At 47.5% G+C, this 24,282-nt stretch overlaps 1 protein-coding gene across 1 annotated transcript in view; it reads left to right on the top strand.

The window, feature by feature from the left end:
• The first annotated feature begins 5,879 nt into the window (after positions 1 to 5,879).
• Positions 5,880 to 24,282, top strand: part of TOGARAM2 (TOG array regulator of axonemal microtubules 2) — a 30,739-nt gene continuing 12,336 nt past the window's right edge. The window contains exons 1-13 of the mRNA XM_026084462.1: positions 5,880 to 5,907; positions 6,868 to 7,018; positions 8,415 to 8,626; positions 9,080 to 9,300; positions 10,773 to 10,951; positions 12,167 to 12,213; positions 14,085 to 14,278; positions 15,209 to 15,365; positions 16,329 to 16,493; positions 18,027 to 18,168; positions 19,657 to 19,762; positions 21,560 to 21,795; positions 23,031 to 23,189. Coding sequence (XP_025940247.1) covers positions 5,880 to 5,907; positions 6,868 to 7,018; positions 8,415 to 8,626; positions 9,080 to 9,300; positions 10,773 to 10,951; positions 12,167 to 12,213; positions 14,085 to 14,278; positions 15,209 to 15,365; positions 16,329 to 16,493; positions 18,027 to 18,168; positions 19,657 to 19,762; positions 21,560 to 21,795; positions 23,031 to 23,189 — 1,997 coding nt within the window. The remainder of the gene's footprint in view (positions 5,908 to 6,867; positions 7,019 to 8,414; positions 8,627 to 9,079; positions 9,301 to 10,772; positions 10,952 to 12,166; positions 12,214 to 14,084; positions 14,279 to 15,208; positions 15,366 to 16,328; positions 16,494 to 18,026; positions 18,169 to 19,656; positions 19,763 to 21,559; positions 21,796 to 23,030; positions 23,190 to 24,282) is intronic.

Here is a 24,282-nt window from a genome sequence, read left to right as displayed (position 1 = left end):
TTTTTTTCTTCCCCCTTCCTTCCCTTTCTTTCTGATAACATCCGTGCTCCCTTAACTCTAACAATTTATCAAGCTGGAGCTCTGCTGTGGAGACCACTGCTGTAATGAGAACAGCAACTGTTAGTATTTGTGTGATATCCTTCATCCCAGGATCTCTGAGAACTTTGCAAAGCTTCCAAGTGTCACTTTTACTTTTCAGCTGGTGAACCTGACTTATAAAAAAACTGAAGTTGACTTATTCAAAGTCTGTGGCCTGCAGAGGTCACATTTAGATGCTCCTAACATTTTTCTGGCCTTATGATTTATGGTTRTCTGAGGGCTGGGCAGTGAATCAGCAGCAGAGCTGGTGTTGCTTCTGCTGACTTCCCCTCCCTGTGCCATTCTTCAGTTTTGTTCACTTTCAGGTGCTGGAAGCGAGGACGGTGGGAAGATGTGGTGTTTTCTGTCAGGCCGGTGAGCCAAACCATTGCTGTTTCGCCCCCTCCCTGTGAGCTGTATGGTTCATTGCAAAGGTAGCCCATGACTCCTTCACCGCTCCGGGGCCCCCAGCTCGTCCTGGGGAGAGGCTGCCAGCTGGGAGGTGCTGGAGAAGGGACATTTATCCCATGTGCGCGAAGGTCCTGGTTTGTGTCATCCGGGGGCTCTGGCGCTAGGCCCTGAGCAGCCAGTCGGCTGCAGGACAGCGTCCGTGCCAAGCAGATGCCAGCCTGTGGGCACCTGGGCGTGATGGGGATTTTAATGCCTGTGGTGTTAGGCAATAGCTGGATGGAGGCTAGGAAAATTTCAGTGTTGATTGCACGGGGGACTTAGGCCCTGAGCAAGACAGAGAGGTGCTTAARTACTTTAAAGACCGGGAAATAAATTCTGAACAGTGGGAACTGTTGTATTTCAAGGTTCATACCACGCTAAGAACAGTATCGGGACTTAGCAGAATAGATATAAGAGTAATAAAATGGACAATTAAACTGGTCTCATTAGAGGATATGCTCCTGCTTTTGCATGTCAGCCCTGCACTTTGTGCTCCCAGTGCTTGTTACTCATAATGAAAAATTTCAATACGGAGCTCGGATCCCACGTTACGGCTGAAGGAAATTGCTTCAGATCACTGACAATTTCCCTGCCTGATTATTGCACAGGAACAGGACAGAGCCCTCAGGAAACTCAGCTGGAGTTGGTTTGGATTTATGCAGCGATTTGTGAAGCCCTGCTGCTGTTGGAGCGCTTGGAGCTTGTCTGCGCCGCTGGGAAAGGTGTGTGGACCAGCACGTGGGGCCCCGCTGGGAGCAAACTACTGGCCCGTGAACATGCTTTATTCATCCTAGAGGGTAGTAGACTCACACAGGGGCATGGGGAAAGAGACCCCTCTCCTCGAGGCAATGGAGGGGAAGGCACTGAGGGAGACGAGCCCAAAATTTCTGTGGATAAATTGTCTCAAGAAACCATGCAATACTCGCAGGGAGCGCGTGAGCAAACAAACAGCTGGCCTAAGTCTGAGACGTGGGACGCTGGCATGACGTGCTTTGGGCATACATCAGTTCAAGATGCTGACTGTGACTTCTCTACCCAAGCCTTGGGTGTCCAGCATCTAGAGCCTGCTCCTGAGTCCTTTAAGGTAAAAGTCCTATGTACCCTGTCAAGACTCCGAACTCTCTCTGAGAAGCAGCTGCTGATAGTTTTTTCCAGTGCTATCCACCACAGCCTTACTGCTGTTTGTTTAGACAGCATTAATACCCTGAGGCTGCTCATGGGATGAAGAACTCGCAGTTTAAGGGATTTCTTCAAAGTGCCTCGATGACAAGGGGAAAGCGAATGCTTTCGGTAGAGGCTGGGTCACGTTCTAGGCAAACGTGCTTCAGCCTTCCTGGCTCCCTGTGGTCCCGTTGCGTCCTGCAGCCACCAGAGCCCGCGGGACAATCCATCACCCGCCTTTGGCAAGCGATGACCCTTGGCTGCGGCTCCAATGGAGACCGTCAACGGCGCTCAGTGGGAGCATGCTTGTGTACAGTAGGCAAATAACCGTGGTGTCCAGCGCAACACCTCATTAGCACTGGAATGAGCGATTGTTCGAGTGCTTTTTGGTTACCACTGAAGGAGCTAATGAGGTTTGGCATTCAGAGCAGCTTATTCTGAATGTTGGTGTGCTGCCCTGGGCAAGCCTCCGTTTGCGGTAACTCTTGTTTCATGGCTGAGCACCCCTGCTCTGCTGAAAAGCAGCTGTTGCGGGAGCTTTTGGTGGGGGTATTCAACTTTTAAGATCTTGCAAATGAAAGACATACCTTCCTTTCCTAGGTAAGGGYAGAACTTTTTAAAAGAGCCCATATGGGTGGCATTTGGAATTTTTAATGCTATTTCCTTTTCCTGTGCTTCCTTACCATGCACAATCAGTATTTGAGGAAACAAGTTTGCTGATCCAAAAATTCTTCAAAACTGTGAGCCCAGTGTTAAGAGAAAATGCATTTTGAATGTGTGATCTCAGGTGTGCACCCCTGGATCGTCATGCTGAAAGAGACAGGGGCACTTCATGTGAGCTGAGCATCTCCCCGAAGCAGCTTAGACACTGAAAGCTTACCCAAGCAGCACGACTGGCAGCTGGAAGCTGTTCTGCACGCTGACTTGAGGGATGAGTGACTTTGAGAAACCTGCATGTGCCTCATGGATTGCTGCCCAGTGCCCCCGATGGAAAAGAAGATGCAACCAGTAACACAGATCTGCCCTGTCATTTTCTCACAGGCTTTGGGTGATTTCCCTTTTCCTGTATGTAAAAACTTCATGCAACAGCTGTGTTATGGCCCTGTAAACTGCAATCTACTGGCAAAAGATCTAGTGTCACCACTGCTGTTTCATTGCATCCTCAAGACCAGCCTCTGGCTGCTGTGACAGTGGATTCAACCTCATGCAGTACCAATCTGAACAGCCTCTGCAGGATTGCTGGAGTCAGCAAGTTTAACACAGTGTTACGGTATGTTTGCAGCACTGGGAAGCCACCAGAGAAATAGCTTGTTAGCTGGGAAAGAAAGTAATGATGATATTAAATAATCTCTATTTTCATTTACTGGGTGCTAATGATCCAAAGAAGGTGAAATTCCCTGAAGATGCATTTCCTTCTGATTGACCCAGCAGAATAATGGAAAGGAGCACAGTTACTGTCTACTGAAATGTTACCCGGGCCTGGAGCTGTTCAAATGCAACTCTGTTCCATTTTTTCCTCTTTAGAAAACCATTTTTCTAACAACTCTTCTCACACAGTGATGAACCAGTGCCACTGTTATTCTCAGGTACAGAGAATGGCACCAACTTATTTTCTGCAGGGTCAGTAGTGACAGGAGAAGATGAATCCTGCACGCCCAGTACTTTCTCCAGCCTGCAGGGAAATTGCTCTGCAGTTACCATTGCAGTCACAGTGGTTTCTGTGCAATCTTCTGTCTTTTTTTTCCCAAAGGGAAAGGGTTGCTCCTGAATAGCTGTACATCTAGGGTTATCCATATCATGTACAACTGGCCTGAATTAGGAACTATGCCCTGAATTTAGCCAGTTCAGGGGCTATGGAAATCCTTTATATCATGCTAGTGTTTACTAGAACAACCTTGTGGATGAATAAAACTGAGGCATGGAGAGACTGGCCTTGTACTACAGAGTAAGTCAACGGCAGAGGTAGCTTTCTGTCCTAACTACAAGATAATGCTCGTTTCAGGTACTTAGTGATTTCTCTCAGACACTTTTAATACCTAAAGCAATGGGGCACTCTCAGCCTCATTTAGCAGATGATCTTATCCAGCCAAAATTGCCAGTGGCATATATCTTGGTTATTTATCCTGTGCAATGAAACCAAGTAAAATATACCATAATCCCTGCTTTATTCTCTTTCTCACTCACAATGATACCTCTTATTCCTTGTTTTTGATGTATGCAGTGCCATATAAACCTATCTTCACATTTTTGAAGATGGTAAATGCTCATCTTTCATTGAAAGCAATGGGAATTAGGCTCTAAAACCCCTGTAAGCATCTAGCCTTTCATTCCTTGACGCTGTCTCTTTGAGTGTATCTAGACTGGTTGAAGCCAGAAGTGAGTTAACTAACTGTCTCCAGGCCATCTGAAATCACTTGCTTAATTCTAGATAAACCCTTTGAAAGCTTCTGAGAAGAGTTAAATGTCTTGGGCAGGGGGTGGAGCTGTACAGGGCCATGCTGTAATATGAACATTTTCTATTGTAATTGGCTTGAGGGTACCATTTTCTCTGACTCTAAGTTTGATTGATAGTAGGGTACTTAAAGTTCTAGTACAGGCATTCTTTGTTGTTTGTTTTAGGCTGAAAGAATACATGAATATGCACCTGCTTTTGCTTCTTCCACCAAGCTCAGAGGCATGTTTCCTTCTGTAATAATTTAACTGAGCTATCCATGATTGACCTTTTTCATGCACTCAGCTGCCAGGTGGTAGAAGCTCTTATCACAGAGCTTTATAGGTCTCTATGAGTGGGATTTTCAGAAGTGGTTCACATCGGCGTATCTGTGTTCCCACTGATGTTTATAGGAATTTTACTGCTGATGTACCTTAGCATAAAAGGCCAATATGGTATGCTCTGGAAAATCTCCTTTTATCTCTCCAGTTAGATCATAAGATATGGACTGAAATGTTTAAGGGAGCCAAAGCTTTGTGTGCTACCTGAAGTCTCAGTCAGAAGGTGAAAGGCGTTTTGGAGTGAAAGCAGCCATATCAGTAAGGAAATGGACTGCAGGGACCTGAAGCTGGCAAGTGTAACGTTTTGCTATAGCACTAGCCTTAAAGGCTAAGCATAAACTTCCCTCACCCTAGTAAACCCTGCACACTATAACACGGCATACAGGTTCACTAGTCCCTGGGAAGTGCAATTGCGTGTGTGAGCATGGCATATAGCTTTTGGATAGCTAGGATCCCTAAATATAGGTCATGTTGTAGCCTCAAGCTTTCTGAGGTGTTGTAACTGTTACAGGTACCTCAGCAACACTATAAACGCAGGCAATGCAGCTACAACAGCAGTTGTTTGAAGTGCTTTTTTCCTTCCTTTCTAACGGGTGATAGGTTTGGAAGTGTTTAGGTTGTGATTGGAGTTGTAGCTCAGAATTACTCATAGGTGTGTCATAAAAGCTTATCTACCCTTTCCGACTGAAAAAAAAAAAAAAATCCTGCAGGCTGGTGGAAAGTGCTCTTGGACAGCTTTTGCTTATCAAACTGAGTAGTGGTTACACAGAGGTCTCCAGGGTTGGTAGCCAGATGTTCCACCTCACTCCCTTAAAACACAGGTATGTTTCTATTAGAAACAGATAACTATTTTACCCCTCAGTGTTTTGGTTGCTCTTGGTGTAAGCCCACTATGGAATTACAGCACGAACACATTTGGCTCATTGCTATCAAATCTGAAACCTTCGCTTCAGCTGCAGCAGGAGCAGCGGGTTCGATGGGAGCGGGTCCAGCGTGCTGCAACAGAGCCAAGAGCTGCGAGCGCAGCGAGAAACCTGCCGCTGCAGCCATGCCGGAGCAGTTGCTGCGGGAGTCGCGCTCATCCCCCGTTATGCTGATGACGGTCTCCCAGCAGCACTTGGGCTTCCTGGCCGGGAGTTTGACAGCATGTGCAAAATTTATTTTTTGAATATATTTTTATGCTATTGGTTTTAAACGCCACCTGACATTAGCGGTTTCATCCCACGTTCCACACACGAGTCCCTGCAGGCAGGGAGGGAGATGCCAGGGAGCGGTAGCTGTCACCTGCACTAGCAGTCTTGTTTTTCCGTGCAGGCATCCGATGTGGCAGGGGAACCCACCGGCAGCTGCATCAGGGCCGGTGACCGGCACTGTGCCGGGTAGCCTCCCAGCTGGAAAGCGCTCGTCTGTCCCTGCACATGGCGACACACGATGATTTTGCAGCAGGTAAAGGTCCGCATCAGACCGGAGAGCCCTTCACTGTTAGTGCCGTGGTCGGGGCTTGTTGCAATCCCGCTCCCGCAGCCTTTGCCCAGAGGATGTTTGCCCAGAGTGGCCGTACCTGGGGCCGGGACTGCCGCCCAGCTCAGGGATGCAGAGCTGTGCTCACAGGGCCGATCGATTGCCCGGCCTCGGAGATGACGGCTGTGCTGGCAAGCGCAGTGGCTGTGCTTCGCTCCGAGGGAGCGTAAGCCTGCGTAATGGGGAAGGTGTTGGCCAGGATAAGGGATGGGAAAACATGCTGTGCATAATTTTGAACTTTCAGCAGTATCCAAAATCAGAGTTTTTTCTAAGATTGGCCAAGTTTATGTTGCTTTAGGGGTCTCTGCAGTAAAGAAAGGGAATAAAATCCAGTAACAGTGAAACAGAGCAAAGTAGAAAGTTTGGATGAACAGTTTACATCCAACGTTGAGCTTACTCGATTACCTCATCTAAATATTGGGGACATCTAATGCAGAGTTCTCTTAATTATAACACCTGGTGATTAATTGGTTGCATCTTAATAGCTTCTTGTGGAGAGAAATAAAAAAACAACCAACAAACTTGGGTGGGAACTACAGAAAAGATAGGACTTTTGAACTAGTTTTGGAAAGCAGATAATTATTAGACATTGTTAAATTCTAGAGACAATTGTGGGTTATCTACCATTAGAAAGGAGAGGAAAGAAATCCTGGCAACTAGCAAAACTTATGTAATTTTGCAGAATATGCAGGTGTCAAAAGACTGAAACATAAGTCTCTCGCTAGACAGCGTGGCCTGAAGCCACTGAGACTGAGGCCAGGTCTGTAGGTTTATCCTGGTATATCAGAGACTGATATGGCAAAGGGGTATTTGTTTTGCTTGTTTTTTTCCTCTCCATCTCAAATGCTACAAATTCAGGTCATTTGTACTGTCCTTATTTTAAAGCTAAGTACCGTGCCCCAGTTGCTGTCTACTGCGGGAGTGTCCCCAAAGTCAAATCCAGATGCCAAGCGCTGCGCGGAGGAAGCATCGATTCCAACTTGCAGCTTTGTGGTGGCAGATGGACCACAGCAGAAGAAGGTGAGGGCAGAAAGGGGTTGACTATGCGATGGTGGCCTTAGCTGAAAGGAAAGCCTGTTTGGAAGGAGAAGTGGTCCTTGGAGGTCAGTCCTCACATACTGGCTCTGTATCAGAGTAGGTTGCTGATGGAGAACCGCAGGTGATCCTGCCCTCCTCCAGCAGCATGCTTGACATTGCATTTATCTATTCAAAGTTCCTTACACTTTATCCTTTGAGTATGAGAGCACAGCAGTAGCCAAATGACTACTCCTGCCAGCCAAAACAGAGACTGTGGCCCAGTTGGCCATAAATCAGGCATTACAGTGATATGCTGGTTCTCTTTCTACCCTGTATATTGATGTGCGGTCTTGCCCTAAGTAAATTCCCCAATTCTTTGCCAAGGGCAAATCTTTCTCCTCGTGGCTGCTGGTGTTCAGCGATGTAGAGACCTTCTGAGGAACCATGGGCTGTATCAGGACCACCACGTTTAACACTTCTGCGCCTTTGGCTACAGCACGTGCATTTTGGTGACACAGCGTTCTGTGGAAATGAGTTTCGCAGTTCAGCTGTGCTGTATGAAAAAGACCTTTTGTCTTTTTAAGCCTTTCTGACTGCAGTTCAGTTGGACTGACACCCATTCCTTTGGATGCCCCCTAGTCTCATACGAAATATTGGATAATCATTCCCAGCTCCACTTTCCCCATAAACTTTATGATTTTATAAGAACCCTGTCTTTTCCTCAGCAATAATTTTTTTTCCAAAGGGGAGAATCTCCATTCAGTTACTCTCTCATTACATGGTGCTGTACTTTGCCCCCCTTCTCGGTGCCTTTTTCATTTTACTCTACCTTTCTGAGGGAGAAAGAAAACAAGAGCTTTTCAGAGTGTTCAAAGTGCAGGTACGCAGCAATATGTTACAATTTCAAATCCTTCCTATATCTTGCTCCCTTGACTCCTGCTAAGGACTGGGCTGATGTTTTCAGAGAACTATCCACAGCCATAAGCATCTGTAAGGCTAATTCTCTGCCAGCTACAGTTCTTGTTGCCAGAAGTCCATTCTGCTTTGCGTAAATACCAATAGCACTATTTGGATTTTAGTGGCAGTGTTCACAGAAACCAAGGCTGGAGATGGTGATCTCTTTTCCCTCCTACCAGAGGGGCCCTTGACCTCTCTCTCCGGGCTTGCTAGATCAATAATGTTTGTAAGAATTAAACTGATGCTATTTTTATGAAAAATAAAAACAAACTGATCTTCTTAGTGATAAAAATGAATACCTCAGACTCCTCAGATGGATTGATTGTAAAGAAGTGAGGTTGACTAACTCAGTTTATTCCTCTTACCTGATCTGCAGCTTCTCTTCAGCCCGTATTAAACACCCAGGTGAAGAAGGAGCCTTGTCTATGGGGTGGAGATTGGAGGCCTCCATACCCCAGGGCTATTTCTCCTCTGGAGGGCCGGGATGGCAAGAGTAGCCTGGAAAACCTCGACACGGGGGCCGGAAGTGACCTCTCGCAGCTTCCCAGCCCAGCCTTGAAACAGGACCCCAGAGAAAGGGAGGTGAGCAGCGCCGCCATGGAAACTGCTCAGATCAAGGACAAGCTGAAGAAGAGGAGGATGTCTGAGGGCCTGTTAGTGCCGCAGAGAGGTAACGCTGGAGCCTGCCCGTTCTCCTGTGGGAAGCAGAGTCTTCCCCAGCCTAGAGAGCATGTTCCTGGTGAAGAGTGAACCACCCCTATGATTGCATTTCGTGAGCCACCGCTTTTGCTGCTTCGTTTCTCCCCTGCCTGTGCTCCCTGTAACAACCTTCCCTGATCTCAGCCCTCTGTGCAGCCCTACTGCTGGTCTGCGGGGCGGGGAGAGGAGGGTGCGGGTGTATGTGCAGGTGACTTAATCCCAGCAAAGGCAGGTGTGTGGGGCTCCCAGCTGTTTGACAGCAGCCCGGAGAGCCACAGGTGGCAGCTGAAGAGTGGGCATGCTAATGCTGGCAATAGTGCAGCTATTTACAAATTTCCAAGAAATCTGCCCTTGTGGGATCCAGCTTCAGGGGTTTTGGATCTGAAACGTTGCCTCTCCTGTGCTTCGTGTCTCCGCTTCGCAGGCCTCTTGGACAGCAGTGACCCTGTGGGGCTTGCATTGAAGCCAGCTGTTTCCAGGTCAGCTTCCCAAAGGCTCCTGGTAACATCCAAGCCCATGCCGCCCATCCAGCATGGCCCCCCATCCCCCGAGACCGGTGAGGTGAGCAACGGGGAGCTGAAGGACTGGGAGAACGACACAGACGGTGGAGGCAGTGATGAGAGCCACGAGGGGTTGATGTCAGAGGTAAAAGGGTGCAAAGTAAGCAAATGTGGCCAAACCAAGCTTGGCGGCTCTTCTGCTTATTGTGCATAGGCAAAGCTCCCAGATGGTCCTTCCCCACGTGCAAGTCCAGGGAAGCAGCTGACCCAAGGAAGAGCTCAGCCGGGCGCTGAGCTCCAGGTTGTGTTTATGGTGTGCATACTGTAGACTTCATGTCCCCAGTGTAGATGAGTAGGACAATTCTTCTTTAAACAATTTCTGCACTCTCTAGTGGCTCCTGTTGTGTTTTATGACTGAGAAAACACCAGCAACCAGTCAAAACATATCTAACCTGGCCAAGCATGTACCACTATAGTTAGTAAAATATGCCTATTTGTCAACCGTCTGTGCTGTGCACGTAGTTGTTATTGTTACAGGCGCACCAGTGTCTTGGTGGCTTTTTATATCAGCTCTGGTTTAGATGTAAAAAGGTGTTTGCTGGATGGGCAGTCCTGCAAACTCCACTGGGAATTCAAAGTACAGCTGAGTCCTTGTTCTCTAATGATGTTTCTAGAGTTCAGTGCCCCCGAGCAGCTTTGCCTCCTTCCACAGATCTGCACAGGCATAAGCGACTGGAATGGGCAGTTCTGGCCATAGGGAATGGAGCCCAGACCTTGCTCTCTTGTCTGGCTTTACAGGAGTGACAGGACTTGCAGCTGTTTTGATTTTGCCACGGTAGGCAGGAGGAGGGTGACGAATAACAGCTTTTGTAAACAGGAAAACCAATAACAGGTCAGTGCACTTTATTTCAGCCTTGCAGATACAGGGCCAAACGTATCCCTGATATTAGCTCTGTTGGTTTCCCTGGAGTTTAAGCAGGTCCTGGTTTGGCTCTTTGGCCAGGAACGGAACAAGAACATACTAAGGAAACGTGTGTGCCTGCCCGCCCCACTCTCTGTCCCTGTTTGTAGCCATGGCACAGGGTGGCCTCTCCGGACAAAGTGATTTCAGCAGGCAGAGAGGCGCTACACAGCACGGCAGAGGAGGGAGCTCTGCTGAACTTAATAAATGACAGTGAGCCGGCAATGATGAACTGTGTGGGAACTGGAGAGCACCTGGGATCCAGGGAACGTGTGAATGTCTGGGCCGAGAGGCTGATGGGGGACTGTAGGAAGGGCAACAGCAGAAAAGAAATTATGGACTTGAGCAAAACAAGTTTTGACAGGGCGCAAAATGACTTTGTGGGGACCTGGCTGGAGCTGAGCAAGGGCTGGTAGGTGCTTTAGGGACAGCAAGGAGATAGTGATCTAAATCCCTGCTGGTACCAGCAGAAAGGCTAACAGAGGCAACAGCATCCCCTTTGCTTCTGGCATGTGCTGTTGCTGCAGATGCTCCCTTCCAGCTGCGGGCGCTGGCCGAGCCCCCAGCCCATGCGCCAGCTGGGCTGGACTGGTCTGCCCGAGCGGTGAGGGGGGACGGTGGCATTCAGCATGACCGCTGGGCTCTCCTGTTTCCAGGCTCGCCTGCAGCCCCAGCGCTGCAGTGAGGAGGAGGAGGAGGTGAGGAAGCTGCGAGGGGCAGCTGTGGTTCCCCCCATCGCCAAGTCGGTCAGCGTGCTGGATGGAGGCGCTGGCAGCGCTGCAGGGCTTCCCCCGGGCTGTCCGCAGCTGCTTTCGCAAGAGCCCCTGGAGGCGAGGTAAGCCGGGGTGACCTCCTCCACAGTACGCCACTCAACTTGCCTATCTCACGAGGTTATTTTCCAGTCAGCTCTCCAATATATTTATGCAAACTTATGTGTGTTGGCCAGATTGTGTGTCTAAGGTGGTCCAACCTGATGTCAAAACTAAGCTGATATGCAAAAAGAGCAGGGGGTCAGGACTCATGGGTCCTCAACTGGACTCTGATACTGGTTCGCTCTGTAACCTTTGTGATGCTACTTAGGCAACACAAAGATTGTATTATATTTACCTGAATATGGCCTTTGATTTTGTGTGTGAACTCTGACTACAAATATCTGCACCTGCAAGAATCTTAGGGCTAATATAGCAATTGTAAATCCGTCTACCAAATTCAGATGCCATTTCTGTAAATGTCAGTCATAACTCTTCCATGGTCGGGCCTTCACTGAGGAATGAGAGCACAGATATACATCTGTCTTTCAGAGAGTCTTAATATTTACATAAGGTTTTAAGATCATAGTGGCAAGGATCTGTAGAGCAGTTATATGGCTGACACTCTTTGGGGATGGAAAGATATTCATTTTTACCTGCATGGGGAAATCTAGCTGTCAACCTTATGTCAGCTATAATAATAAATAAGAAGTCATAGAAATATTGTTCCAGTTTAAATGCATCAGTATGGTTTTTAAAGTGCAATCTGAATGTACTTATCTACTAGTAGAGCTGGACCTCCCCCCAACCTCCCCCCCCCCAAAAAAAAAAAAAAAAGCAGGAAGGTGTAATCTTATTCTCAGGAGAGAACAGTGGTATTGCCATTTGTAATAACATACTGTCATCAGTTTAAGTCATGACCAGGGATGTTAGACCTCTACCATGGTGTAAGTGTGTTGAGGGCAGTGGCTCCAGCCAAAGCTTAACATCCCTTGTTGATTCAGAAAGGCTGTATGTGAAGTGAGAGCCATGTAGCTCAGCAACCCGGCAGCAGAATTGGATATTTAAAGTCCAAATTGAAGAATCTGACACACGTTTCAGTTGGAGCCAGATTAGCTCCTTGTGTGACTCTACAAACCAAAAATTTAATGGCTAGTAGTGGGCTTTGAATATTGTTGGTTTTATGAGTTACATTTGCTTCTTCATCAGGGTGACCTTGCTAAGGAAGCCCTCCTCCATTAAAGCTATAACCCTTCTCTTCATATCTTCTCATAAGTTCTTTTCTCTTCAATTTTCTTAAGGCCAAGATCAGGCAGCAGAGCTGAGGAGAAGATCCTTAAACCTCTGGGTAGGTACAGGGCATGTTTGTCCTAAAATGAATACCGACATTCCAGTCGGTGGCTGGCACTGCGAATGTCCAGTTGAAAACCTTTCTGCAACCTTTTGCGATTTGTTGAGGCACTCAGATGGCTGCCCCAGACCCAGTCCCCGGGGAGATGCGCTCTGGCGTTTTGGGTGGAAGTGAGTCCTGTGTGTGGAGCTGAGGGGGTCGCCTCAGGGCCCCGAAATGCACCGCAGGAGAAGAAACTCTTCCTCCAACTCTTTCACCTTGCGCTCTTCACTGTGCTTGAATATCTTGTCTCTCTGCAATTGCCTCCTAATGTCACACAGATTGGAGATAAATGAGGCATTTCAGGTGAAATAAGAAATTGCTGCTTGCTCCTCCTACACTTGAAGGAAACCTTCACTCAGGGCAGTCTCTTATCCTGAACCAAACCCTTTTGACACCGGAAGTAGATTCATGAACATTGTCTATTTTTACACTGGGAGAAATGGTGAAACCTCATGTGATAGGAAGTCCTTATGATTTTTCCATTTACAGATAAAGAAATTTAAATAAGGATCCCATCTCTGGAGCAGCCATCTGAATGGAGCTTTCCATTCTCTTAAAACACAGGTCTAAATTAAATGCTGAGTAATAAACTGAGGCTTGCTTTTTATTTTTCAGTTATCTCAGATCATATATGCTAAGTTTATTATTACAAATATCTTCCCCCTACTCTATCTGCAAATGTCAGCCTTGCAAATTCAGGCAGGGCTCCGAGATGCCTGGTGGTTTTGTTTTTTTTCTTGCATTGTCACTAGGAATAGAAGTTGTACAAGACAAAATAGAGTGTCAGTCACATCTGTGTTGCCTAATATTTCCAAGCTGAAAACTTTGACACCTTTGCTGTCCCTTTGCCATCTCTGTGAGAGATGAGAATTTAACAAATAATTCTGCTGATGCAGAAAAAAGGATAAGATCCACTGGTGTCTCACCAGTGCTAGCTCTGCCAAATAATGAGCATGCATTACAGTAATGATTACTTTATTGCTGCTATGCAGCTAAGATACTGAATACAACTAGGGGGAAGAATTGCTGAGTGAGTAAGGTGGCATTTTTACTGGATACTTTCTGGACTAGCAGTGAGCTATGCAGTTAAACTATCTTTCTCTCTCTCTCTCTCTCTCTCTCTTTTTCTCATCAACCTGACCATTCAGTAGGAAAAAAAAACCCTGATTTAAAGAAGTTATTCCTTTTTTTTACTACTTGGCTATCGCATGATTTTATCATCTGTGAAACCATGCATGGAATGATTAGTTCTCTGAGTTTTAACAGCTCTGTTGGAGAGTAATTCAGAATGAGCTGCACTGTGCTATTCTCATTAAGAAAATCGGCCGTTAGTGAGACTGCCCAGAAAGTGGGCTGATCTGCTACAATTTGTAATGAATCTGCTCGGGGAGAATGAATTCCAGCTTTGAGGACAAAATTCTGCTTTTGGTAGTATTCTAGCAATCCCAAGCTTTTCTTCAAATGTCCTTTTAACAGTCCAGCAAAGAGGAGGACACACTGATTCCTACCTCTACAAAGGCATGTAGCTATCAAAAAACAGGAGATACCCTAGCAACTGGGAAAAAGAGGATGTTTACTAAAATCAGAATAGATGGGAGCAATTTTTTGACAAGGGGATTCCTTATCCCACCGCTATTCTTTAGCAAACATAGCAGCTCACAAAGAGCTGATGACCAAGGCCTTTATCTTTCAGTAGACTTGGATTTGACGGCCAAGAGAGCAATGCCATTTCTGTGGCCGGTGCTGTATGGTAGGATCCCACCCATTTGGAGGTGCTATGTGTTACTTGCTGTTCTCATAGGCAATATATGTTCTTGTCTCCCCAGAGCTCAGGATGCTGGAACCTGTCCTGCCTGTTCCCCACCACCGCGTCGCTGGGGGCGCGAAGTCTGCTGGCCACTTGTCTGAATCTCTGTCGCCATTCACAGGCCTCTCCCTCAGCTGGGCTGCAGGGACAGATCATCTTGCGAGCCCTCGCCTCCTGAGGGATGACGACCAGTGGAAGGAGAGCAACGGAAGGGTAAGGGTTAAGGACTGGGGGAGAGGGGACCTGCTCTTCAGTGATTCTTCAGGGTTTAGCATAAAACGTCAGTGAAAATTATCATTTTCCTCTGGCGGGGGAATCTTTTATAGCTAAAGAGCAATTGCTTGTGTGTTTTCACTGTGCAGAAACCATTGGTTGGGAGATGGCGCTAGGGTTAAGCAAGAAGCACTCTTTACGTGCAGAGGCGAATTTATAACATATGAATGGCAGAGCAAGTTGTGCATCAGTGAGCACTTGCAAAGTGCATGCTTGAGAGGCAGAAGCAAAGATTATGATGTAGGGCATAAGCAAGGCTGCCAAATAACAGAGGAGAGCTTGCTTTTCCTTGCTTACCTTTCTTGCTGTATCTCACAAGCCTGCAATTCTCTTTTTCTATTTATTTGGACTGATGTTTCTCAAACTTTTTGTTCACGTGACTCCTCTTCCCGACTCATACATCTTTTCTGAGAGCAGCTGAGTCCTTCAGCAGCAGGGAAGTGAGAAGCAGCTGCAATTAATGGCTGTAAGCATTTACCATAGCTAGGAAACAGCAGATTACCTTTCATTGCTGGTTGTGTATTCTTGCAGATGATTTTTACTCTCCTGCCCTGCTCTATGGGCATTTCCCTGGTAGTGTGAGCTCTTGATACCTCTAGGAGCACTCCTACAGGCCCCTTGGTGCGAGCAGGGCTTCGTGATGTAGCTTGAGAAAGAGTGTCTTGGAGCAGTGGAAGGGTGTGGAAATGATGCAATATACACCATTGGGTGTAACTGTATGCTGAGGAGAAGAAAAGGAGGAATTACTTCTGAAGCTACTGGGATGTATGTGGGACTGCATTAAAGACCATGACACTCTGCCACTGTATTCCTGCTTAGGTGTCAAATATAGTCATTTTATACTCCATGATATGTTTCTGTTGTGACTAGATCCATGTTACCATATCCAAATCAGCTCAGGAGAAAATGCGCCAGAAGCAAATAAGAGAAATGGAGCTTTTGCGTAGAGAGAGGGAGAAAGAGAGAGAAAAGAAGTCCTTGCAGCCTCCCATGCAGAGTGCTGACCCTGTGGGTGCTGATGCGGAAGGTAAGCGGTTGTGATAGTTACGGGTCTTTTTGTTCACTTGCTTACCCCTTGCAAAGTGCGAATGTCTATGAAATTGAACTCAAAGGCTGTTACACTTGCATTGCACAGACCTGAATGGAAGCTAGAACTCAATTTATTTCTGCTTTCCAAATAAAAATACAGAGGCATGAAGTGTCTTGATCATGGCCCACAGTGAGTCAGTGGCAGAATATAGATCCTCTTCTGCCCCCTTTTCCTACCAAGTCTTTTGGACTGGGTAATTCTGCCTTGCCAACTACGTCTGGGCTTCAGACTCTGTATTTGGGTGTAGCCTACAGAATAGAAGAAGGGATGGTCCAAAAGAATGCTTTTTAACCAAGTTGCAACCTGAAAGAACTGGAGTTAAAATATTTCTGATTAAAGCACAAAAGATGATCTTGCTCATGTGGTGGAACAATTTATTCTGCCCACATCCGCTGCCCTGTTGAGGAGCTCATGCTGGAGAGCCACTCTGGAGCCCTTACCGAGCGCTCGCGTTTTACGCACACGAGCGCATGGCTTACTGACTTAATTGCGACTGACGGGCGCTGATTGTGCTGCGGCACACGCTTTCCAGAGTGCAGCCGCGGAGAAGTTACAAGTCAGCACTCAGCCCAAGGGTACGGGACAAGGTTATCTGTTCTTCTTCTTGCTGCTATTTTGTGAAGCGCTGGTGAGGAGCGCTGAGCTGGGAGCCTCAGAAAGGTAACTTTCCTCTCTGGCCTCTGAAACGGGAAAGCAAAGGAAGTGCAGTGCTGGGCTTTCCTCATTCCTTAGGGAAAGCGCCACTGCACTCTGCAGTCGCTGCCCCAGGTTAGCGTGCAACTGCTGTGCTTGGAGCTGTTTGGGCCAGTGCTGTGAGGGATGTTGCTCCAGCGAGACTTCCAAGCCCATAGCTGTCCTGTCCAGCGCTCTGGACTCAGGGGTCCTTTTCAATCTCTGCAGGCTTTGGCCCACTGCACGTCAACGGGATGGTGTCCGTTTCGCCCAGCATGAGCAACGTGGGCAGAACTGGCGTTGGTACCGCACTGAAGAAGCGGGTCAACAGGCCGTCCTTGCCCAGCATCCCCACCATCAGCCAGGACAGTGGCTTCCCACGTCATGCCTCGGGTGAGCCGCGCGCCACCTCCCCCTGCGGCGGCTCTCCTCCCCCGCCGGGAGCGCAGGCTGCCTCCTTCCCCGCGCGGGGGGACGTTGAGCCGGATAAAGCCGTGGTGAAGCCTTAAGCTCGAGCCTTTGCCCGTGCTGGGAGTCTAAACCGCAGCGCTGGTGCGGGGTCGGGCCGGTGGCGTGAAAGGGGAGGCAGCTGTACGTGCGGAGCTGGGCTGCGCCCTCGGTGCCCGCGGCTGCCCGGCTTTCCAGCCGGCTTTGCCGTGCTGCGGCAGGGGTTGCCACTGCACCGAAATTAGTGACTTGGTATGACAGCGCACCCAGAAAAGGCTTCCAGCCTGTCGTGTCGTACCTCACGCAACACAAGCTAGGTGCAAGTGGTGCCTGTGCTGTCACCTAGCCTAAGTACAGTAGCTGTGTACGGTAGGTGGCACACAGGCGAGGCTGCCGGCTTCTCCCACGTTGCTTGTTATCTGCAATAAATATGCAGCAGAGAGGGAGCACGTGGTGGCTCTGGTTTCTCTTTTGAGGGCAGGAAGCAGACCTTTAGCCTACGTTTGTGTAATGATCCTGAATATCGTGAGTTAAAAAAAACGGAGCTAGGAACAATGTTTTGAATGGTATCTGCTAGTGACACTATGTCCTGGGCTGCTTTTCAAAAATGACCAGAACTAGCCTGATGTGGCTCTCCACTCCTTTTAACTATTCATATATATATTTATACTTATAGATATATATTACCAGTGACATCAGTGAGAGCACAATTAGGCCCTATCTGTGCATTTTTGAAAAATGCCTTGCTGATTTTACATATATCCTCCATATCTTGTAGAACACAAAATCTCTAGATAGCATAAAAATCCTATAGAGTCCATACCAGTTCATCTAGATTCTGTGCAATATTTAGACTCAATACTTTTAGACAGCTCAGGTGTTTTCATCTACAGTTTAGAAAATGAGCTTTTGAGTGCAAGAGTGAAATTTTTTGACCTATAGTGCATCTGATGAAAAATAGGTTTCATAGCAAGCACATTCGTCTTCTGAATTTTCTTATACCTTGTATATTTGTCATCAAGTGAGTGCATTTGCCAGCAATTTGCATCTACATTTACATATTTTTATCCTCAATTCACWTTTGGAAGGCTTTTTTGTCACAACTATCTAGACTAGAAATTGCATTTTTCCACAAGAGAAAGCTTAGGCACTGCAGTTTGTAAACAAATACATTTGATGACAAATAAATTTCACTTCAGCATCTTTGAAATAGAGCTGGTGGGTAACTCTGAAATAGTAAATATTCATAATGCTTGGAAAACATTGAAATCCATAAACTACTACTTTCCCAATAGTATGTTAAAATGAATGCTCACTCAGCTGTCTGCTATCTAGAATACTTGAAATAAATGGAAACCGAGACAGGGTCACATTTTGAGGGTCTGTTAGCTGGTGCCCAGCTCGGGGTGCCTGGGAGGCTGTGGGGTGCTGGGAAAGCACGGGTGCGCGGCCGGTCGGTGATCACCCCTCTTCCCGCAGCGAACTCGCTGCCGGCCATCGCCCTGGGCTGCCCGGAGTGGGGAGAGGAGCCCGAATGTGGGGACACCTCGGCAGCGAGACCCTTCTCTCACCCAGAGCAGGGGCTGGGCGACGCGCTGGGCTGGCTCGGCAGCAGCGACTGGTAAGGGAAAGCTCCCCGCTCGCTCCCTTTCCTCCCCTTTGGCACAAAGGTCCGATGAAGCGGTGTCTTGTTGCTGAGCCCAGGCTGAAAGGGGACTCGTGAGACCTCCCTGGGGCGATCGCGGTGCATGGATGCAGCGAGAGCTTTCTACCCGCCCTGGGTCGCCCCTGGGCTAGCGGTGCGATGGCTCGGTGGGTTCGGTCTCCTTGCTGGCTTTACCTTCTGCTCCGGGTAGCTACAAATGGAAACGTCAGGGAAGAGAGAAAATTGTGAAACAAGATTTGCCTGTTGAAGCCAGAAGCACAAGGCAGGATAAAAACAATCTTTGGTTTTAGAGATACCAGCCCAGGTGGGATCAAGTAAGAAGTTATGTCGAGTCTCGCTGCTGGCAGCAGCAGCAGGAGAAGGGGACCTTCCTGCTCCAGCCCGCAGGGACCTCCTGCGCATGCAAGTCACAGCAGTGCATATGGGGAGTTTCTATTTCTGCAATACAGACTGAGACATGGTGCAGAACTGTTCTGCTTGTCCTTCCTCCTGATGGGCTTGTGGCAGAAGAAAATTCAAAAGAAAAAATCTTTTAGGACTCTTGCACTTTTAGAATTAAACTTTTTCCTCCTCGCTGTTTAATATGGGCCAAACAAAGGTGCTTTTGTTGATAACCACACAGTGTGCTGAAATTAGAGGCTGACAGGAGGAGGCAATGAATTTCAGGTGATGTTGGCCTTGTTTCTGATTTCTGGGTCAGCATGTGCTCACTGGGGCTCTGTTCACACCGGATGAACCGTGCAAAACCATCTGCGATGCAGCTCCTTGTGCAACCACTTCATTTTGGCCCTCTCCCCCTTCCCATGCCCCCCGTGGTGTGGTGCCYGCTGCAGGCAAGGGGGCACCCGGCTGCACCCATGGGGCCCCAGCCTGGCCCTGCAGCCCTCTGGGGCTCCTGGTGGGGAGGCTACCATGGGGAAACAGTGGGTCAATCCTGTACCTTCTTCATCCAGCTCAGGTTCTTCACAAAGAAACTGCTGAAATTGTGGGATCTTTTAGGTCATGCTGCTTTTTTTGTTTAGTTCTGTGTTGTTGTTTTTTCTTCTTTTGGACTGGATTGCAGTGTGCAAACATCCAGACCGAACTGTATCGGAGGATGGCGTCCAGGCAAGGTGCAAGAAACAGGGGACGTATGATGCAGCCTCTGGGCTTCTGGGAAGCAGTAGCACAGGGACTTTGTGTGCCAGGTCTTTCAGGAAGGCTGTCTTGCTTAATGGCCACAGATTAACCCATCCACTCTGAAACCATCTAATTGCCTTTTGGATTTATGTATGCTTTTGACCGCCACAGCATCCTGTGGCAACAAGTTCCACAATTTAATTAAGTGCTGCATGAGAAGTGCCTCCCTTTGTTTGTTTGAACCGACACCCTGGTAATTTCAGAGGGTGCTGCCTAGTTCTGGGGTGGTGAGAAAAATCAATCTTTTTGGTAATTGCCTTTCAGGCAGCTGAAAGGGAAAGGGCTCTTCAGCATCAGACGCCTGGCTATCTGCCATTCAGAAATCCTTCTTTGCAGACTTCATGACGTTTCCCTGGCAGTTACCAAAGAGGTAGGAAAGTCGTATTTAACTGTGTCCCACGTACCTCGTACATACGGTGTAGAGTAGATATGTGCTTGTGCATTTACATGTGTGCTCTGTGTCTGCCTCCGTTGCTATTTTTAGATCTCATTTCTCTAGTAGCTAAGTCACCTATCTATATGATCTGTCTATATATGTAACTATATTTGCAAGTGTATCTGTCTCCTCTTTGAGCTGTGTGTCATTATAATGCAATGCACAAATGCGGAAACAGAGGCACCAGTTGAGTGATTTACAACAGTCCAAGTCTCTGCCCAAGCTCCAATTAAACCCTGGAGCTTTTCCCTTCCAGCTCTCTCACACTTCCTCTTCCTCAATGTCCCAGGGAACTGACTGTGGGTGTCTATTTTCCAGGGTTTCCTGATTTCTCTTCTCCTTCTTCTCTGCATTTTCTGTAGATTTGCCCTTTCTGTTGATGTGCTGTCTCCTTGCACTGGTGGGATTTTGCAGTACAGCTGCTGGACACTTGGAGCCTCCCAGCTCTGGGATTGCAGGGTGGTCACACACAGCTTTACTTTCTCATTGCTCAGTTAACAGAGAGGTCTCAACCTACGATCCTCAGATTAATATATGGCTATGTTTCCAAACTGGCACTTTTTTGTGGCCTGAACCAGCTGCTTTGTACTCTTACTATGTGTGATTGCCAAATCCATTAAATCTTCCTTTGTTCACAGAAAACAGCAAGACTTAGCTCATTTCCATGAAAGTAGGTCCATATCTTCTATCCAATAGCTAAAAGATGTCAGATACATGAATACCTCTGGTGTTGCTGGACTCTCTCTGTTTAGATATTCAGGACTCAGATTTTCCTGCTTAGAGATCAGAGATAAGAGAAGAAGCTGTTCCAGCTTAGCTCATCTGATTCACATATTGTTTTTATATTTCTGAAGAAATTTCCTCTTTGTTCTAAGCTGTCATGTGCAGAAGCATGGTTCAGCTTTCATTTCACTCTAGTCTCAGATTTTGCTTTTATGAGCACTTCTAGCCCTTATATCTTTCTCTTTTTTTATTAACAAGCACAGCTAAGGCAGAAGGAAGCACAAGACTGTCTCTCATTGTATCTTTCAAATAAAATGCTTGACTCACAGATGCTCATTTTTTCCACCCTTCAGGACAGTCCTCTCAAAGCGGGCATCACTCTGGAGTAGCACTGAATTCTGTAAAATCCCACTTATTGCAGCAGGAATTGTGTGGAGTTCTCCAGGATCAGAATTTTACAGATCCTTGAGTCCAACAGCTTGGGTTCTCCTAGGTGGATGGAGCAGCAGGATTTAAGTCCTGCTGTGAATTAGTCTGAGAGCAGATTTGAACCCATGTTTCCCATTTCCTGGATGAGTGCTTGAATTGCTGGTGTTGCATTTTTGGACAGGGGGAAAGTGCTACCCTTCCTCTGTCTTGTCTTTCTGAATTGCGCCTTTGCAGTTTGTAATTAGCCACTGTTTGATTTTCCCCCCTCCCCCCCCAATAAAGTGGCCTAAAATCAAAGCAGTGTACCTTGTGGGCTAAGGGCCACACTTTATTCTACGTGAAATGTTTCTCAGGCCTACAGTCTTATTAAAACTGGATTGTAAGTGGACCTGAAGCCGGAGAAGAAATTGTATCAGAGTAAGGGTGTTTCTGTGCTTGTGGTCTCCTGCTCTTACTGTGGTCTTAGGTTCCACCTGGGCCCAGCAAAAAAAGTCCTGTTGTCTCCTGGGACTTCTGTCCAGGTGAACCGATACTCTTTACAAGATGATTCTTGCATTTTTTCCCTCTTGACTTCTGCAGGTGAACAATCTCCGCTCGAAGGTGTCTCGCTTTGCAATCGGCACTCTTGGAGAGCTCTTCAGGACCATGAAGAAGCACATGGACCAGGAGGTGGAGGAGATTGCTCGGGCCTTGCTCCAGAAGGCAGGGGACTCCAGTGAATTCATTCAGAAAGCAGCTGATCGATCCCTCGGGATCATGGTGGGGAGTGTGACTCCTGCACGGGCAATGGCTGCTCTCATGGCTGGTGGGGTCAAGTACGTGGTTCTCTCTTAGGGATGTCCTTCACCTTAAATTGTGTGGGAAGGGGGAAGGAGAGGGGGGCAGAGGGACAAGCAAGAGAATGGCTGGAGGGAAGAGTCCTTTCTCCTAGATACGCTGTGACTTTGTTGATCAAAATCTCTGATTGTCCCTGTTCCCTTCCTGATATCATATAATTGTACCCTGCTACAGCCTACTTGTTCTCACGGTCTGTTAACACTGCCTAGATGTGGTGAGCAATGGGGAAGTGAAAATCCCTGCAGAGCGCAGTGGTACAGCCCTGTGGCTTTGCGGGAACAGGGACAATGGCAATTCCAGCAGAGAGCGCCTGTATTTGATATTTCACGACACCAACCACAGAGGCCCCAGGAAAAAACATGCGTCATCATTATGCCATTAACTTGAGAAACAGGGAGGCTAATTGCTGGGACACGGAGTGTCTAGGGGAGAAGCTGCTGGGTGCGGTGGGTGCCTGCTCAGCAGGCGCAGCTCCTGCGGGGAGGAGTCTGTCTGACACCATGTCATTAGGGCTTCACTTTCTATTCAAACTGACACCAAATGTTAGCTTTGAGATGGTGAGTCACGTTACAGGCGCCTTCACAGGCAGACTCCCATGGGTTTACCTGAAGCAGATGCTGCCTTGAAATAATAGTGCCGTGTCTGATAGTTTCAAATAGGTGCTGCTCTTTTCTAGAAAGGACGATCTAGCTGAAATGACTGCTACCCTTTTCTCAGCCTTTGAAAAGGGTAAAGCATTCACACATGTACCTGCTGCCAAGCCACAAAGAACAAACTCTCTGCATTGTTGGATATTCTGTATGCTCATCTTCCATGCTTTTTTCCCCCCATCTAGCTTCTCAAGGGCCTGCAGATTTGGAGATAAATTGGTGGAATAAGTCCCAATCCTACTGCAGCACTGTCTGTGTGTGGTGGAAGCCCTCTGATGCAAGTCAGCATGAATTGTCTTTCATTTCCCTCTTTCTTGGAGTCAGTAATTTCAGGAAAGAAATAGAGTATCCAATAGTCCAGGGTGCTTGAACCCCTCTCTCACCCTTGCAGGTGGCCCATCTGTAAGACGCCAGCTCCGTGCTTGTCAGGGGATAGTAGTGTCTGCCGCTGGCTCGAGCTGCGGCGAGGAGGCAGGCCGTCCGCGCCTGACCAGGACCGGGACGGTCCCTCTGCGCGTGCTCTCTCTTTCTCACTGCCCGAGTGTTTGCAATCTCGTTCGCAGTCACCGAAACACCCTTGTCCGGAAGTGCGCTGCTGAACACCTGCTGACTGTAACGGAGCAGATCGGAGCCGAGAAGCTGCTGTCGGGCTCCCGCGAGAGCACCGAGCTGCTGGTGCAGGCGCTGGTGAAGCTTGCCCAGGACTGCAACCAGGACACGAGGTAACGACCTCCCTGCTGCCTCCTGAAAATGGAAAACCATTTGATGGCTGGCTACAAATGCTAAAACCGCAGAAGAGTAGAAGGTGAAGTAAATATTAAGGAAGTTACTCCCCAGTGTGGATAATGCTGTCTGGGGAAAAGACTGATATACTGTGAGGCTGTATGGCAAGAAGGACCATTGACAAATTCCTGTGACACGAGCGAGTCTTCATTCAGATCAGTCAGCTGAACAGTTTCTTTTGGTCCTACCTGTACAATACAAAGCTGGCATTGGCCACTGTTCATCATCAAAGGATCCCAAGCGTTTCTGGTATGGTTAACACTGCCCTAGAAAAATTCCAGTTATCTTCAACCAGTGCATTCAGTTTCCTAAACCCCTTCTGCAGTTTGTTGCCTATGGTATTGACGTTTTCTTTTCCCAGCCGCTGTATAATGTCACTGTCTGTGGCTGAATGACTTCCACATTTCCTCTCAAAGACAGCTGCAGTTTGGTAGCATGTTTAAAAAAAAAAAAAAAAAGAAAAGAAAAAAATCCAGTGCAGCCATCAGAGCACTTCAGTGTTCAGCAAAAGGAAAGCCTCATTAAGGGAATAACTTACTTTGATTATTACTCTAAATCCTCATTAATAGATTGCAAGAACACATGAACAACTAACTGTCCACTATATTTGTAGTGTAGAGTAGTAAGCATCAGCTGATTTGCTCTAGTTTCTCCTCCAGGGGAAGGAAGGTGAATTATTGTGCATTTGCAATGAGACACTGCGCATGAGCACTGACAGCAAAGCAGGAGATGCACTTCACTCATCCCACAGGATCCCCCCACCCCACAGAAACAGGCACACAATTTCAGAGAGTGAAGCTGTATTTTCCTGTTGCCCTGTGTCCTCCAGTGCCTCCTGTGTTCAGCTGGCAGCATTGTGCAGTGGTGCCAACTGGAGGTAAATCTCTCTCTTTGCTGAATGGATAAAAAATTCTTATGGAAGTATTGCACATGACAGGTATAAAATATCAGCTTATTCTTTTAAACCCTTTCTTCCTTGGCTCACGGATAGGCAAAGAAGACATTAAGATTAGGTAGGAAAACGGTCATTCA

This window comes from Apteryx rowi, unplaced genomic scaffold (genome assembly GCF_003343035.1).
Source record: "Apteryx rowi isolate R43461 unplaced genomic scaffold, aptRow1 scaffold_64, whole genome shotgun sequence".
Classification (NCBI taxonomy): Eukaryota; Metazoa; Chordata; class Aves; order Apterygiformes; family Apterygidae; genus Apteryx; species Apteryx rowi.
Note: the sequence above shows the minus strand (reverse complement) of the source record. Positions and strands in the feature narration are given on the sequence as shown.